This window comes from Tursiops truncatus, chromosome 5 (genome assembly GCF_011762595.2).
Source record: "Tursiops truncatus isolate mTurTru1 chromosome 5, mTurTru1.mat.Y, whole genome shotgun sequence".
Lineage (NCBI taxonomy): Eukaryota > Metazoa > Chordata > Mammalia > Artiodactyla > Delphinidae > Tursiops > Tursiops truncatus.
In genome coordinates, this window is record NC_047038.1 from 115,459,531 (window position 1) to 115,477,971 (window position 18,441).

General features: G+C 36.1%; 1 protein-coding gene across 14 annotated transcripts in view; it reads left to right on the forward strand.

Annotated features, from left to right (window-relative positions):
* Positions 1 to 18,441, forward strand: part of INPP4B (inositol polyphosphate-4-phosphatase type II B) — a 717,274-nt gene that overhangs the window by 560,055 nt on the left and 138,778 nt on the right. For all 14 annotated transcript variants that reach the window (XM_073805532.1, XM_073805533.1, XM_033857340.2 and 11 more), the window contains one exon: positions 16,598 to 16,775. In XM_073805532.1, coding sequence (XP_073661633.1) covers positions 16,598 to 16,775 — 178 coding nt within the window. The remainder of the gene's footprint in view (positions 1 to 16,597; positions 16,776 to 18,441) is intronic.

The following is an 18,441-nucleotide window of genomic DNA, read 5'->3' on the forward strand; positions in this document are numbered from 1 at the left end:
TAGTATCTATCAGGAGGAAAGAAAATCTACATTAAGGAATATTTGTTGCAATACAGAAGAAAAGCATTACATCTTGTTTATTGGAAATTTTTCTTTAAAGAATCCCCAACTCATTAAATTGTTACAAAATGGAACCAAAGATGGGGATAAAGCTGTAAGAGTTTTGATTTGGGAAAACTTGGGCCTGAGTAATCATGGATGAATAAAACCGAGCATATTATAGAGTTTTTCATGCTTTAGACATGAGACTTTTCTAGGAGAACCAAAACCCTAATTACTCATACATTATTTGGGGGTTTTTTTGTTTGTTTTTTAAATTTTTTTAAGCTTTTTTTGTTGTAGTAAAATATATGTAACATATAAATTTACCATTTTAATCATTTAAAAATTTTTTATTGGAGTATAGTTGATTTACAATGTTGTATTAGTTTCAGGTGTACAGCAAAGTGATTCAGTTTTACACATATATATATAAATATATATACGTTTTCCCATGTATTCACTTGTTCATCAAACACTTATGTGTTTCTGGATTTGGTGATTTACCTAGGCACTATTTGAAAGCTTGTGGACTCCTCCCTCAAAGTATGAATCAATTCTTTACTTCCAGTATTTCGTAAAAGAAAGGGAAAATCTACCACAACAACACATACTTTGCGGGCTTTGATCATTTGTGATTTCAGCAGGAACCTCAGATTAAGCCAGAACTTTCGCTGAGTAAGATTATGACCTGACAGCACAGCCCTTTCACTGAGATAGAGAGGCACCTCATGAAAACCAAGAGTCTTTGTAAAGAAGAAAAGCCAATGAGGGGCAGTGTTCACTCCTGGAGAATATTAATTCCTTATGATCTACCTATTCATTAGGGACAAACTCAGAGCTGACTCCCTGCAAGAGATCCTAATGTCAAATGCCTGCCTTGAGTATCTACCATGGTTTTCCTTCCATACCTCCCACCCACTCTATCTGGTCCCGTAATCAAGATTGACTACCCCAAAATTTCAAATGGAAAAGAGAAAAAAATCATTTGGAAAAATCATAAGGAAAACAAACTAAAATTTACCAGTAGAAGTGTTATAGGTGGTCCTTGAGTTTACAACACTTGAGTCGTACTAGAATTTGGGGGAATTTTCCGAAGGAAAGTAAAGCAATACGAAGAGTTAAACAAACCAGCCTTACTTTTTATGAGATCAAGGGTTATACAGTCACAATGGTTATACAATTTCTAAGGAAAATTTTCCTTATTATTGTAAGGAGAAATATGAATAGAAGTTTCCCAATTCTCTATTATAAATAGGCAGTTTCTTGAGTAAAAGGAGAAATACCGCATCAGGGAAGGAAGTTCTCTGTAGCCTATAGTGTAGCAAGAATCCAATAAAACAGAAATGGGAGAACTGGATGCAAAATCATACCACTACCTCTGAAATATATTCATCAGACAGTATCACTAACCACTGCTTAATGGGGGGGCGGGGTTTAAAACATAAATTAACATGTTTCATTAGTGGTATAAAGCTGAGATATCTAAGCAAAATGGTCAGAGTTTTCCAACTCTTCTTTTTATGTACTTTCTCCAGTAACATATGAGCAGACTAGGCAGCAGTTACAAGTATATTTGTTTTCAAACCCTTCACTTTCATGCTTAAGACAAAGATTTTCATTTCTTTTATGAAAGGGAATGAGTGATTCAAATGTATTCATTGAAAGCAATAAGACTGCATCCATGATTTGATTTTTGAGAGCCAATTTTTTTCCCCTGCTTGGAGGTCTTTCCATGTCTCTACCTTGATCACTGGGTTTTTCTCAGAAATTTATCTTGTCACTCACTGGTAGAGCAGTTTAGAATCTGAGATCATAACTCTGTATAATCCATGTCTCATGTCATATATCTTTTAAACAGAAATATTTTTTATCTTTTAGTGATATATATTTTTAATATATTGCTTTCTATTGACAGTTTTCAAATTTTGTAAATATGTTTATTGGCAAATGTAGAAAAGTCAAAAGTAGGAGGTTAAAATCACCCATAATGTCCTTCCCCAACAAGACAGTTACTAGGATCATACTGGTACAGTCTCTTCCAGTTTGTTTTTCCACATGTAATCTACATCTTATGTTTTTTTCTATTATAAATTAAAAAATTCAAAATGGCTTAAAATGACTAATTCTTCAAAGTATATAAATTGAGTGCTCTCCATTTAAAAATCCTTATGTGTTTTTGGTTTTTGGAAGTCATGCCCAATGCAACAAAGCTACTATATTTAATAATCAGTCTTACAAGTTATAGCTAAAACTCATCTCCTGTTCACTTTCAAATACTTTTTACCTTTTTGGAAAAAACACTTTATAGCACAAAAAAATATAGACATTTTAAAAGTATAATAAAATCATACAGACGCTGTAGAAATAAGAAGTGTGAATAAAAGCCCTGTTCGTTCCTTTTTTTTTCTTTTGAACTGTGTCCAGTAGTTGACAACATATCATTTCCAAGGAGATAGCAATTTAATTTTTGTGTTGATTATAACTTGATTCATTGGAGGTATATTTTCTTCTTCCGGTGAGTCAGTGTCTCCTTGGCCACACTTAGATTTCAGCTCGGTTCATGTTTGAGCAAATACAACACTAGGTCTGCCAAAACTGTGTACCAGGTTTTTCTCATCAATGTGCACTTTTCTCTGTGCAGCCCCCTGTGCACAACAACACATTTTAAAGAATAGGTGGGTTTTAGCTCTTACAACATCTATAGCGTGGAGTCAGGAGAGAATAAAATACTTCAATTAAATAGCCCTGCTGAGTCTTGGACATACTTTACAAACTAAATGATGACACTTGCAAAGCATTAAACTAAATGTAATATAAGGGAATGAAAGGATTCTCGCTAAGTTGCATATGATCCTAAATGAATTTGTAATGCAGAACTTCTCCTGCTTCATTCTCTTTTTAACTATACAAAAAACCAATGTTTGCTTCTAGCACACAAATTCAAAGAATAAAGAAGCGCATAAAGTGAAAAGTCTGCCTTTTCCATTCTCCTTCCCCAGAGTAAACCAATCTGAACAGCTTAATGCATTTCCCTATGCAGTTTTTTCTAGCTATCCAACTCTGAGTTTTCAGTGATCAGGACTCTTTGTCGACAGAAACTCAGGTTATAGGAATGTCATGTTCTTGACTTTCCTATAATTCAGTTTACTTTTTCTGGTGTCCATTCTGGGGCAAGGCAGAAACTCTCATCTCAGATAATTCATAGATTCTACACCTTGTATGGATTTGAATCCTGGTTTAGGCACTTACTGGCATTATGACATTAGCCAAATTACCTCACCCCTCTGTACCGTAGTTTCCTCACTCGTGACACAGAAATAATATTGCTTTACCTCATAGATTGTTCTGAAGATTTTGTGACTTCATATACACCAAACATTTATAATGGTACCTGGCACATAATGAGGGCTTAATAGATATTAGCTATTATTTATATAAAATATGTAAACAAGTATTTTTTTACTCAAAAAAATGTTCTGACAACCTTTAATTGCAATACATTTAGATCTCATTTTTTTTCTAAAAGCCAAGTAGGGTTTTATTGATTGAATGTAGCAGAATTATCTAACCAATACAATATTGATGGGCATTTAGTTAATTCCTATTATTTGTTATAACTGTGTGTTTGCAAGGTAAACCCTTATTCTTCTGTTTTTGCAAATTTGTGTTTCTTTTTGATAAAATTCCTAAAAGTGGAATTTCTTAGTTGAAGTGGTTACACTTTAGAGATGCTGTCATACTGCCTTCCAAAAAAGTTCTATTAATGTGCATAATATGCCTAATTGCCCACTTATTCTTTTTAAAATTTTTTTATTGAAGTATAGCTGATTTACAGTGTTTCAGGTATACAGCAAAGTGATTCAATTATACATATATATGCATATATATGTATATATAGACATATATATTCTTTCTCAGATTCTTTTCCATTATAGGTTATTCCAAGATATTGAATATAGTTCCCTGTGCTATACAGGAAGTCCTTGTGCCCGCATATGCTTAAGTACTAGGCTTCGTACACCATCTCTGTGCTAAGCCCAGGCATGGTTCTTGAGATTCAGACATGTAGTTACCACCATTTAGTAGACAGCTCCACGTTGATGGTATCATCCAAACACCTCAAAGTCGACACATTCAGTCATCTCTCATCCCCTTATCCTCAAACTTCTCTTGGGGATTGTTTTTCTTAATTAAGACACCACATCCATCTAGATGTTCAACTTTGAAGCTTGAAAATCCTTGACTACTTTTCTTCCCTTGCTTCCACTTCCCAGAAAAAAAAAAATCAGTTCCATCACTTCTACCTTCTTATATCTCAGGAATTCGTTCATTTCAATAATTAATTTGGTTTAGGATAATCCTAACCCGTAGAATCACTATTTTTTAAACATCCTACTGCCAAATCTCTTAATCAGTCTTCATCCTCCAGGCTGGCTCTCATCTCATCCGTTTTCCTCATCTTGGTTGGAATAATATCTCTTAAGAGGCAAATACAATCTTGTGATTTCATCATGTTAAACAGTTCATAGCTGCCTCTTGCCTGGAGAATAAAAGCACAAGGTGCATAAGATATTCATGTGTCATCTGACCCTGACTTTTTCTCCAGCTTCATCTTTCTCCACTCACACCATCATCTTCTCCTCTCATTCCACCCTCCATGGTGAACCAGACCGAAGTTCTTCAGTTTCAGGTCTGCTTTGAAGTTTTTTTTTTTTTCCTGAAGTCTTCTCCGACTCCTTGGCCAGGCCACATCTGCTTTTCGCCTCCCACGTACAAACATACCTCATTGCCTCTCTTCGCCTCTAGACTGTGTACTCTGGGGGCATGGACTGTGTCTGTAACTAACTGTGTCAGGAACTAACTTGATAAGTGTTCCTTGAATGACTAAGTATATGAAGAAGTAAATAAAAGAAGTGAAAGCATTGTCTGTCAGAGGAGTAAGAGGATGAACAAATTGGTCTGCCTAAAGAGATCACTGTGTTGTAACTAGGTGACAGAAACATAGGGGCATTTGCGGAAAATGTCTTGTAGGCTTTCAGACAGCCATTTGTCAGCTATTAGAATGTTTGTGTTTGCTTGCACCTCACTAGGAAGTGAAAATATTCTTTTATGTGTTCTGAAAGAGGAAAGCTGATGATTTTTATAAAAACAGCCAACCTAAAATCCGGTTCAATATTAGTAATGCAGTGGTGACTTTAACGTTTAAAAGTTGGCAACATTCTTCCAATCACCTACCCAAAAGCTTGTGAAGCAAAGTATAATCTGAAGCAAGAAGCGCTGTGTCAAGTGTAACAGTTCAAACTGCTTAAAAATTGAATCTTTCGGGCTTCCCTGGTGGCGCAGTGGTTGAGAGTCCGTCTGCCGACGCAGGGCACACGGGTTCGTGCCCCGTTCCGGGAAGATCCCACGTGCTGCGGAGCGGCTGGGCCCGTGAGCCATGGCCGCTGAACCTGCACGTCCGGAGCCTGTGCTCCGCAATGGGAGAGGCCACAACAGTGAGAGGCCCGCGTACCGCAAAAAAAAAAAAAAAAAGTTGAATCTTTCCTTTCAAGAAAATGACTTTAATTGTAAATGAAAACAAGTTTGCTAAATGATCCTAGAAATTAGAGTGATAATAAATTCGGTAAAGAGAACATTGTCTGGAAATGATAAAACACATAATCTTAACTGTGTGATGTCAGAAAACCACTGAGCTTTTACCCTTTAGTTTCCTTATCTGCACTGTGGATGTGGCTGATTTCTGTTGAAATCATTAGATTGTTAGAAAGAATGGTTACAATCTTGAGATTTTTGAGGAAAGACATATTAAGTGTATCATCACTCTCAGGAAGATAATTTGGATAATTTGACTTTACAATTAAATGTTTTAATTTCACACAATTATTAAGATATGACTTCTGGTTTTAGCTCAGAAGAAAAAGTTAATCAATAGGAATATTAGGAGTTAAAAATGTGGAATCTATAGCGAACTATAGAAACATTGTTTTCTGCTTAAAAAACTAAATATGAAAAGAATATATGGTTTGAGGACTTATTTTCTGTAAATCAGGAGTTGCATTTCTTCTTCACTATAAACTAAAAAGATATTTGGAATCGTGACATAGTTATGTCATCTTAACTAGTATGCTTTTAATCCAAGGAAGACCTTGTGTACTCAGATTAAATGATGAGTAATTTTCAGCATGTTCTTTAAAGCTCTCTATGAGCTTAGATATTTAATATCCATCATTCTAGAGGCAGCAAACAGCAGAAAGGATAGTCATCTACAAATATACTGCCAGAAAATTTTAAAAGTGCTGTATTTTCCAGAGCTTTAGAAACTAACTCTAGAGTATCTCATTCTTTGCAAGATTATAGTGAAAGTACTAACTTAAAAAAATGTACACATGGGATTTATGTCATGGGAAAATCACACAATCAGCTTATGTGACGTGAGAAAAAATAGTGTCATTGCAGAATCTTTATTAGATGGGACCTTGCCTAAGCTATTCCAACATCTTCTTCCCTGTCAAGAGGCTTGCGTAAGTAAGTAGTTATTGCAGTGCTTCTGCTGAAGAAAGGTGGGTTGGCTTAGGGTGGTTTAAGCACAGATGTAGAGAAGGGGATCAGTTACAGAGATATTTTAAAGGACTTGGCAATTGTTTGGACTTTGTGTGTCTGTTTGGAGTAGGAGGTAAAAATCCAGGGCTGTCTAGGAAGACTCCCAGGCTTCTGTGCAGCACACCTGGGCAGGGTGGTACCATTCACTGCACCTTGGCTTGGGAACTCCAGCAACATGGAGCGGCCGGGAGAAAGAGAGAAAGGCAGAGAGACAGAGGCAGAGAGACAGACAGAGAGAATGAGAGAGAGAGAGAGAAGGCTTAAAGGATGGGAACCAAATCTGAAGGACCCTTGTTTGCTGTGTCAAGTCCTGGCTTCTCATCCTATAGGCTAGGTTAGGCTAAGAGGACTCATTGACAGGTTCTTATCTGGGTATTAACATGACCAGAGGCGCATTTTGAGTTACTATGTGGAGAGAACTAAGGGCACACAATTAGGCTATTATAATAGTGCTGGTGAGAGGAGATGGGTGAGTAAGGAGTTGAAGAAGATTTAAGGAAATTTTTACAGGATTTAAATCCAATTGGATGAGGACTCGAGGGACTGAGCAGGGTTGAAGGACTCAGGTTTCTGGTTAATATAACTGGGTAAATGGAAAATTCACGAGGAAAGGGAATACAGGAAATACACCATGTGTTCACCATGTTTACTTAATAAGATCAGTTGTCTATATTCAATATGAAAAGAAGTTTGGGGAAACAAGAAAGTTATTTGAGTCTGCCTTTTTTTGCATTAAAGAATCGTTTAGATCTTAGAACTTACAGGGAATCTCAGATTACAAATTCCCCTATTTATTTTACCAATGAGAATAATGAGTTTCAGAGACTGAATCGCCCATATAGCTAATAACAGAGCTGGAAAATCAGACTTCGGTGCCCAGTCTCAAGGTCTTCTATATGCATTCATCCTCATACATTCAATAGATTTTCAACACGAAATGTGTATGCTGTTAATGAATGAATGATGTTTGTTTACGGATAACCTTTCTAAGAATTGATTTTTGCTACCCACCAGATAGAAATTTTTTTAAAGTTGATGTATTTGACCCTTTCTGGGCCTTTATGAGAATATAATTTTCAAAGTAAATTACTTTATCTGTACTACAAAAAAGAATGAATGAATTGATGTGGTAATTTTCAGTCAGATCAGTTACTATTTTAATCTGCTAAAGAAAATAGTAAAATATTTTTAAGACTTTGGCCTTATTCTCTATCTACAGCTTTCCTAAATACACCCCAGGAAAACCACTTATTTAGGAATTATATATAATAAAAATAATTTTTAAAAAAGAAAATATTTCAGATATTCAGAGATTCTATTCATAATGGTAAAATTTTAGAAACATCTTGAATGAATGATTAAGCAAGCTTATTCTGCATCACTGAAGTGGAACACTATGTAGTCATTTAAATTAGTATGTGGATTATGAGGTATCTAGAGGTGTATATAAAAAGGTACTTGTAATAAAACAAGCAATTATGGGGCTTCCCTGGTGGCGCAGTGGTTGAGAGTCCGCCTGCCGATGCAGGGGACGCGGGTTCGTGCCCCGGTCCGGGAAGATCCCACATGCCGCGGAGCGGCTGGGCCCGTGAGCCATGGCCGCTGAGCCTGCACGTCCGGAGCCTGTGCTCCGCGACGGGAGAGGCTGCAACAGTGAGAGGCCCGCGTACCGCAAAAAAAAAAAAAAAAGAAAAAGAAATTATGTATACACAGAGGACAGGTATTGGTGAACGTTTTGGAAAGGATAACAAGTTAACTTAGAGTGGTAGAGATAGATACAGAGTTCTATTTCCTTTAGGACTTTCCTTTTTGTTTTCTATCTCTCCTAGTTGTAGAATAAGAGAAATGTCTTTGTAAAACCCTTTTGCCCCTTCTACTTCCAGCAAATATGGAAAACTAGGTATCATGAAAAAAAATCTCCAACAACAAAATGCCTAGGAAATTTGGATGCAATGTGACATCCTTTTACATTGCTCTTAAATGAAGGTCTGAGCTCTTGGGAATGTAAAGAGCTATAGTACTGAGTGGTTAGTAAACAAACCCTGAAACTATGGCTACCTGGGCGATTTTTGCATATATTAACAATATAGAGCCTTAGATTCCCAAGGACTTGTGGGAAGCAGCTATTTATCCCCCTTTTTCTTCTTCTCTGCTACCAGCCCTGGCTGTAGCATTTAGAGGACAAGTGTCATCACACTCATCCCGTGATTATCTTGCTGGTTAACTCCAGCCTTTTGCTTTTCTCAGTGCATTGACTGAACAGCAGTCGTTAAATATTTGTTGCAAGCAATTCATGGTGAGATGATTTTCAAATTCTTTCTTATGTCTAATCTGTGTTATAAAATGGAATCATACATCTTCTCTAATGAGCTTTGTTTTAATTAGAAGATGAGAACTTCTTCAATTATATTTTGTTTTAATATTTATATGCTGTACCTACCATTATTTTACTAAATAAAAGATGTTTCCTGTGTTAGTTATGGGATTGTAATTTTTTCAAATCTCAAATGGATCTATACCATGTTCATAAAATAGTAAAACACAATTAAGAGTTCAAACTGTGTATTAATAAAGACCTACATTTGAATCCTGGTTCTACCATTTATAGTAGTTGTATGTTCTAGATCAAGTTACTTAACCTACTGAGTCTTCAATTTCTAAATTTATATAAGGGAATAATATTTGTTGTTCAGAGAGTTGTTCTCATGACTAAATAAAATAATCACTGAAAAGAAATTAGCATAATTCTAGGCCCATATTATAGATCCAATAATTATTAGCTATTAAAATGAGAGAGAGAAAGAGAGAGAGAGAGATACTTGGATTATTAATGTAAATTCTACATTAATAATCCAAGTATTATAATATATTATTGGCTTTATAATAAATTTATAATAAATTATTGGCTTTATAATAAATTATTGGCTTTTTTAGAGACCCTCCATAAAAAATATCAGATTTAACAGGGAAAAAATGAAATGGGTCCTAAATATACCTTCTGTTTCCCTGTATTCTTATCCCAGAATCATGATTATCAGAATCATAATCACCAGCACTACAATATCATATGCTGGGAACACTTACTTGTTTCCTGCAGCTTTATTGAGGTATAATTGACAAATAAAAGTTTTATATATTCAAGGTGTATAACTTGATGTTTTGATATATGTATACATTATGAAATAAACATCACAATCAAGGTAATCAGCCTATCCATCATCTCACATAGTTACCATTAATACCTCACTGTTAGTCACCAGACTGTACATTAGATCTCCAGAATATATACATCTTGGGTAAATGAAACTTTGTACCTCTTGACCAATATCTGCCCATTTCCCACACCCCCAGACCCTGGGAACCAGCATTCTACTCTCTACTTGTGTAGAATAATGTGCAATTGACCTATTTTTTTAAGTGTATGGTTCAGTGAATGTTAGTTAATTTATAGAGTTATGTGATCCTCATCACACGCCAATTTTAGGACATTTCCATCACCTCTAAAAATATCCCTCAGGCCCATTTGCAGTCAGGGGAACATCTACCTTGCAGTGTATTTGGGAATGGTTTCTATTCTTAGACCTTATCTTACTCTGTACTTTAATTAGATGTATGAATGAATGAAGTCCAGGATGGAGTTGAGAAATTTTTTGGATGGAAGGGAATCAGGGGACCTGGTTTGGGTGTTACTCCATCACATCTGCACAGAGAAGTGAGCCTGAAAATACCAGAAGCCAAACTAGGCAGAAATAGATCTACCAGACTCTTGGAAGTTGGCAGAGGAAATCAGGGCAAGTGAAACCAAGGATAAATGGGAATAGGCCGTGGAAGGAAGTGAAAACTAATTGGACTTTGTCATATAATAGTGTCTGGGAACCTTTTGTTAGAGCAAGAATAGGACGAAGGAAAGGATTTTATATATATATATATATATATATATATATATATATATATATATATATATTAGTTCTAGTGGTCAAAAAATCGCAGGTAAGAACTTTCAAGCTGAAAAGTGGGGTGATCATAGGAGGCAGTGTGACCAGAGCCAATAGGGAAATTTCCTTTGAGGGCAAGTTGAGCCGAAATGAAATGAATTTTAGGTTTTTCCCCTTTAATTAGCATTACCTGTCACAGAGCTAATAAACAAGAGAGTCAAGCTTTGTTCAAAATGCTGATTCTAAAATTTCCAAGAAACCAATATTTTTAGAAAGAGTAGTTTCTGAGACAAACATCAATTTAAGTTTAGATTAATTAAGTAATTAATTAACTCAGTTTATACAAGTGAAATCTATAGGAGGTAAACAAAACAAATACTGGTTTCCTTTAAGTTTTTTTTCCTAAGCAGAGCTGTATGTTTTTTTACCTTCTACAGTTTCATGAAGCACATTGTTAAACCCTGTGAAGCCAGAAGGGTATATTCAAGTGCACTAAGCTGTAAATTTTCATTTATTATCCACATGGTTTTCTTCTCAGAACCGAAAGCACATCTGTGCCTCCCTCTGGATTCAAGAAATCGTTTTTTTCACAAGTAGTGCTTGAGTAGAGGAAAAAAAATAGAAGTGGAAATAGTCCTTAGATTTTTCTCTGGAGATTTAGTTCTGCTATGGAGTGAGGCACATCACTCCATAGCACTTTTTTCCTGAGCTCATCAACCCTAATCTGCCCATGCCCCATCTCCCTTTCTTTTCCTTCCCTTTCCCCTCCTTCCTCCCCATCATCTCTCATCTGTATTTTTCCATGACTCCATTTGCCAAAATAGTAGCTTGGTTGAGCAAATGGGTTAAGGAGTGGCCTGGGAGAAGGAAGGCACAGATAAATGGTGGAGCAAGTCCTTGGATTTGGGGTGTGGGCAGGGGACTAAGAAAGAACTGCTTTATTTCTCTCTCCTTGCCTGCTTCCCACCCACATCCAGCTAAGCACACGTCAAGGATTTCAATGTCTCAGAGTATGGACGGAGGTGGGAGACCAGTTTGAGGCTACTGTAATAATCCTGGCAGTAGATGATGGTGGCTTGCACCAGCATGGTTGCAGTGAGTGTGGAAATATGTGGTTGGATTCTGCATATGTTTGGAAAAAAAAGGCAGAATTTTCTGAAAAATTGGGCAAAAAATAGGAGAGGAAGAGAAGAGATGTTGGCCACATCAGATGAACTTGGTGTGAACTATGATGGGGAAGAGGGTAGAAGGAGCTGGTTGTAGAGAATGGGGAGCAGATCAGGAGCTCAGTTTGGAACATGATAAGTTGCAACTGTCAAGAGGAGGGCTTTTGCTTTTAATGGAGTTCAGGGAAAAGTCTAGGCTGGAGATGAAGAAATTCGAAAATCATTAGCATAACTGAGATTTTTAAACCACAAGATTAAATGAGAGTACTTAGGAAGGACATGTAGATAAAAGAAAGGAACACTAGAGGAGACATAAGGAGGACCAGCAAGAAGTGACTGAGGTGGGATATACACACAAGAACATATATCATTGTTTTAATCATATTTCGGTTATCAATTAGAGTTTGTGAATATGAATATTATTTCACTATGTGATATATCTCAAAAATGATACCTCTAGTAGTAACAATATGCACATGAGCATATGAGTATGGCTATGTGTATATGCTAATTAACTGGATATTAAATAATTTAAATAAATATATATTAAAGTGTATATATTGACATACATACATATATACTTTCATTCACTGTTTCATCAATATAAAAATATTATGACAATAATTTCAATTTTTATTATCTGTGATTTGCTATATTATTTATCTCCTATAAAATATTCTTTGTCCAAGCAAATATTTTGTCTTTCTTCTGCTTTTGCCGGATTGATAGTTGATTCAAGTGTTTGGATTCAGTTAAAATTTCAGACCACTATAAAACAGAGTTTAGCAATATTCTTTTTATCTCAATAATTAAATTATACTCATAACTTTCTATTTAAGAAGCTCTAACTGTTCAAATATATGACATGTTTAAAGAGTAAGGCACTGAATATATAGATGAAATGTATGTATACTTAAAATTATTTTGTGGGTGGTGGGTTTTTTTTTCCATACCATACTGTTTCATCCTGGACACCAACATTGGCTCTTATTGTGGAAAATGAATCTTTCAGCCTCTGTAGGTAAGATGCTCATCGTGAAAAGGCTTAACCAGGAGAACCAATGCCTGCTACATAACTCTTCTCAAATAGAAACTGACTCAGGAACAGGGGGCCAGGAGTTACGGTTCGGTCCCATGATGGTGACTGAAGAATGTATTGGGGAAGGAGAAGAAGAGGGTGGAGAGTATATTGGGAGGGAAAAGATGAAAGAATGATGGGGGCAACACTGGTAATGAGAAGTGAACCAAAGCATTTTGTGCTGAATGTAAAGATGAAGTACAACAGAAACAGACTCATAGACCTAGAGGACAGACTTGTAGTTGCCAAGGCAGAAGTGGGGTGGGGGAGGGATGGAGTGGGAGTTTGGGGTTAACAGATGCAAACTAGTATATATAGAATGGGTAAAAAACAAGGTCCTACTGTATAGCACAGGAACTATTTTCAATATCCTGTAATAAACCATAATGGAAAAGAGTATGAAAAAGAATATACATATGTGTAATGAATCACTTTGCTGTACAGCGGAAATTAACACAACATTGTAGATCAACTGTACTTCAATTTAAATAAATAAATAGATGACTAATAATGCACAGAATTGTAAAAAAAAAAAAAAGATGGAGTGCAAAAGTAGCCTTATAGAAGGCATTATGAAAATGAGAATGAGTTAAGGATAAGAAACTTAGAATAAGGAACTTTTATCGGAGTCACTGTGTAGTGTGATCAGAGGTGTAGAGGGCAACTCACAGTCAAAACAGTGCAGAGGGTATTTCTAAAAGTGCTCAGCTGTCCCCCTGCATCAGGATTTCCTGAGATGCTTGTTACGAAGACTACAACCTACTACAGCAGAATCTCTTGGTGTTGCCAGGGCCCCTGCAGTCTTTATTAAAAATACCCAGGCCCTGACCTCATCCCCGAGTGAATCTTACGCCTATTAAAATTTGAGCACCACTGAACTAGGGTGTAAGGAAAGAAGATGTAAGAAATAAAACTTGGCAGTGTATTTCCTCCAATGGAGAGGAGACTCAGGGAATTTGCAGAGTAGGAAATATGTATAGAGGAGTCAAAAAGAGGGCATAGGAGTGAACAGGTGAGAGGCCAGGAATGACACACTCAGAAAGAGGACAGATCTGTGGAGAGAAGGAGGGAAAACCACACTGGCCTTGAGAGCTCTAGCTTTCCCAGAGCTAAGCCATGGGAGGCCTATCCATCCCCATATGATGAAACCAGAAAGCAAATTATAATAACAGAAGAGCAAATCAGTGAAAAGGGACCACAGAGCAGGCCTCCCAGGCTGCTTTCTGTGTCTAGTCCTTAGTAAGTCCTATTCTCAGCTGTAAAAATTGCTGGGTATTAAATATCATCCCCACCCTGGTGACACATCAATATCTTTATTCATTTATTTTTTGTTGAAGTATAATTGATTTACAATGTTGTGTTAGTTTCAGGTGTACAGCAAAGTGATTCAGTTACACACACACACACACACACACACACATATATTTTTTTCATATTCTTTTCCCTTGTAGGTTATTACAAAATACTGAGTATAGTTCCCTGTGCTATACAGTAGGTCCTTGTTGATTATCTGTTTTGTATATAGTAGTGTGTATGTGTCAGTATCTTTAGATAATCATTTTCTTTGCGGAAATAACATGGAGTTGTTTGATTTACTAAAGACTGCAGTGGATTGAATTTTGTATCCAGTCTGAGTACAGATGATTAGGGGGACATCCCAGTTCATGATTTTTGTTAAAGGCTTCAGCACAGTCCCACAGATCAGATGAGCCAGGAAGAGACAGAGGTAATTGGCCTGGACTATTGTTTTCTTTCTCCTCCTCGCCATTGTTACTTGTCATCTGCTTCAGTTTGCATTAAAATAAGTGGTATGTTTTATTTTTAAGCTCCTGCTTCTGAAATTTAAAAAATCTACAAGTACAGAATTGAGTGAGTTCTCATCAGTGTCACAGGATAGCAATGTGTTTCTTAGCTTTTAGACACTTGTATCCCTCATTCATCAACTTCTTGTCCTATTTCCTGAATAGTCCAAGCACCAAGGTCATTTTTAAAAATAATTGTGAAAAAATAAATTAAATAATAGAAATATTTATTATATTGTCTTCCTGAAGAAACTGATACTTTGCCCTGAAAATCATTAGTGTCAAGGCAAGGGGAGAGTGCTTTCTAGATGTTAATGTGTCTTATTGGATGCTAATATTTCAAAATAAGAAATGGAATTATGGGAATGTTAATAATTTAGCTGGTAAATGTAAAGAAAATATTCAGTAAATACTCATCACAGGTTGCAAGGTGAAACCCAGCAGAGGGCTTATGTGCCCACGGTTCAGAAAGCCAAACTCTGAGAGCAAAGTGAAGATTATTGCAGGGCACCAAGCAAGGGAGGGGGAGGCAAGCCTCAGGTCCACTCCAACTTGGTCTTTGAGTTGGAGATTTTTTTAAAGGGGAAAAAAAAGGGGGGTTGGGATTAATCATCCTCTTGTGATAGTCCTTAATCCTTAATCGTAGTTTGGGGAGTCAGGATAACTGGTTTATGATTCTCAGACCAGGTGGCCATGGCTTGGGGTCCTGTTAGCTCATCCTGCCCTGGAGAAACAACCTGAGTTTGTAAGTTAATGATGATATTGACAACAGCAATTTTAGTCGTCTGACTGGTCAATGAGCACAAGACTGAGGTCAGAGGAGACAAGAAAGGGAATAAAGTTTTGGGTAGAGACATTAATCATAAATTATAATTGATTAATAATTAATCATAATTAATCATAAACAAAGTTCTCGGTAAGGAAACTTTGTTTTGGGGGGACTTGGTTTCAAAGATGCTATGAAAAAAGCGTTGATGATTGGATATAAAGGGATATGACCAAGTGTTGCACCCACTGTGTAAATGCACCATCCATGGCCACTCTCTTCTTTTTCTTTGGCTGATGTTTTGCTGTTTCACTTCTTTCCCTGCTGGAATGCCTCCTTTGTTTTTCCTAATAAAACTGGCCAAAGACTCCTTCATTCCACGGAATTCTTACATCCGTAACATGCTTGACCAACTCCTAAATGATGACTATAAAAGTCAGTCATTCTTTCATTTGTAATCAATTTTAGATATTTTTACAAGTCAAATGAGAAACCACAAGGGGAACAAAAAAGGTGATGAAAAAGATAGCATAAGGGAATTTTTATGCCGTCATGTCTCTTTTCTATCCAATAAAATTCTCCATATGCCCACTTGGCATTAATTTATATTCTCCCCATTTCTCAGCTATTAAAATGTATGCCCCCTGCCCTAAGTATCATGGGGAAAAATATACACAGTAATTATTAAATGCTTGCTCTGTGTCAGGCATTTCACATGAATGATAACCAATCTTACCCACCTCTTAGAACTGTTTGCATAATTATTCCCACTTTCCTGATGAGGAAGGTAAAGGCCGCCCAAGATCACCCAGCTAGTAAGAGGTAGAGCCAGGATCTATATTCATATTGGCCTAAATATAAAGGCTCATACTTTTCTCTCTGTACTGTGTGACCTCAAGTTCACTAATAATTTTTAATAATATTAATACTAATTTGTTTTGAATACTAATACTTGACATATGTAATCATGAAGAATCTTCCTAGTGACTGAGTGAGGACTGGATTTATTTCAACTAGTCTTACAAAATATCTTGGTCATTTGACTTTAAACACTCTTCGGATATCATAAAAATCTCTTAGAATAGCTCTTATCTGTTCAATAGGAAGTAATGCTATTTGGAGTTCTGTTTATCATTCGCCATCTGGTACTAAGTGCTGAAAAGTCTTTCCGCTCGTTGTGTAACTTGCCTTTATCTTTGTTGTTGCAGTACTGGATACCAGTTTATTTACTATTCACCTGAAAACACAGCCAAAGCAAAAGAAGTTCTCAGCAACATCAATCAACTACAACCTCTTATAGCAACCCATGCAGACCTACTGCTTAATTCTGCAAGCCAGCATTCTCCAGACAGCTTGAAGAATTCTTTAAAGATGCTTTCAGAAAAAGTAAGACCCAAATCGTCACTGCAGTGGGGAAAATGAAATACCCAAATCCCCGTTGGTACTGCTTTCTGTATACATTGCCTTTCATAACATCTGGAAATGTAAAATAGACTAGGTTAAAAAGTAAGCTTCAAAGTATTGCCACAGGATCAAAATGAATTGGCCTCATTCTCTTTTCAAATTTTACTGAACGTTAATTTTTTTTTCCTAGTAGGAAACGAAACCTATTACTGGTTGAGGTATATTTTCTCTTTTCCTTGACATCTTTCATTCTCTTTGGTTCCTGGTTGTATTAAATGAATTAAATTAGATTTTGAAAATTATTTTCTCTGGTGATCCCCTAACTTTGATGCACATGAAGCTATACCTTTGAGTCAGAATGTCACTTCATTTGAGAGCAGAACTTTGATGGGGATTCTTATCAGTGACATGGGGTAATTCCTCTGCCTCAGTTTACTTTCTGTGACATTATCAACTGGGAGAAGGTTCTAAAAATTTCTAAAGTATTAGTTATTGTTTGAAATATAGTAGGACCTAGGTCTTAATTTTTCCACAGGTGACTTACATTTGTATATGTAAAGAGGAATGGTAGTCTGGCATGGGGTAAACACTCAGCATCAATTTCCATAATGAATTAAGGCATCTGAATGATATGGAGAACCAAGATAGCAAAAGTCAAATTGCAGCTTGAATAGAAATGCAAAGTCAAGTATCCTGGAGTCCAATTCCAGTACACTCATTCGTAACCTCTGCATTCTGAGGACATCTTGAAACTTACTATGAGATACTTCCAATGAATATGCCCTTGAAGAAACTGACCAGACAATTTTTACGGTAACATTTTAGAATAAGATAACAGTGTAGTTCTTTGAGTCCCTGAAGAACAGATTCATAGAAACCTGAATACTATATCTGTATATATTTTTGACTTAGATACGTTAATTTATAATAATAATAATACCTTGCCCTTATTTAACATTTTAAAGTCTACATTTTCACGTATTTTTCTCATAGGATATAACCAGTATATATTTTCAGAAAAAATTAGCTAATATGTATTCAGAAAGGTCAAGTGAATTGTCTAATAAATTAAAAAGTGAAAAATCAAACCCAAGACTTCAGTTCAAAATGCAACCTTCCTTCCATGCCAGAACAGGTATCCCCATCAAGAAAAGGGAGGAGAAAATTGACCCAAATTTTACAACTACCTATGTTGTCAAATATTTTGCTAGTGACATCAGTGACTTAGGTTATTTCATTTAACCTTCAAACTGTGGGTCCATGTTATCTCCATTTCACAAAGCAAAAGACTGAAGCTCAGAGAAGTTTAAAAAATGTGCAAGGTCATGCAACTAAAGTCAAACCCAGGATTCAAACAAAACTAGGGCTCAGACCCAGGTCTGGTTGACTCCAGAATGGAAACCCTTTCTGGTATCCTCCATGCAATATATGTTTTGATATTTCCTTTTTTAAAAATTAAAAAAAAATTGTTAGACAAACTTCTCAACAATACTTAACTATTCTAATAGTCAGTGAATATGTCTAATAGTCAATCAATATGTTATGGCTAAGAAAAAGGAAAAACAAGAATGTCGCATACAGTAAAATAACAGAGTTTCTTTTTGGTTCATTTCTTTTTTGGATTTGTAGGTGAGGTGAGGTTTTCCTG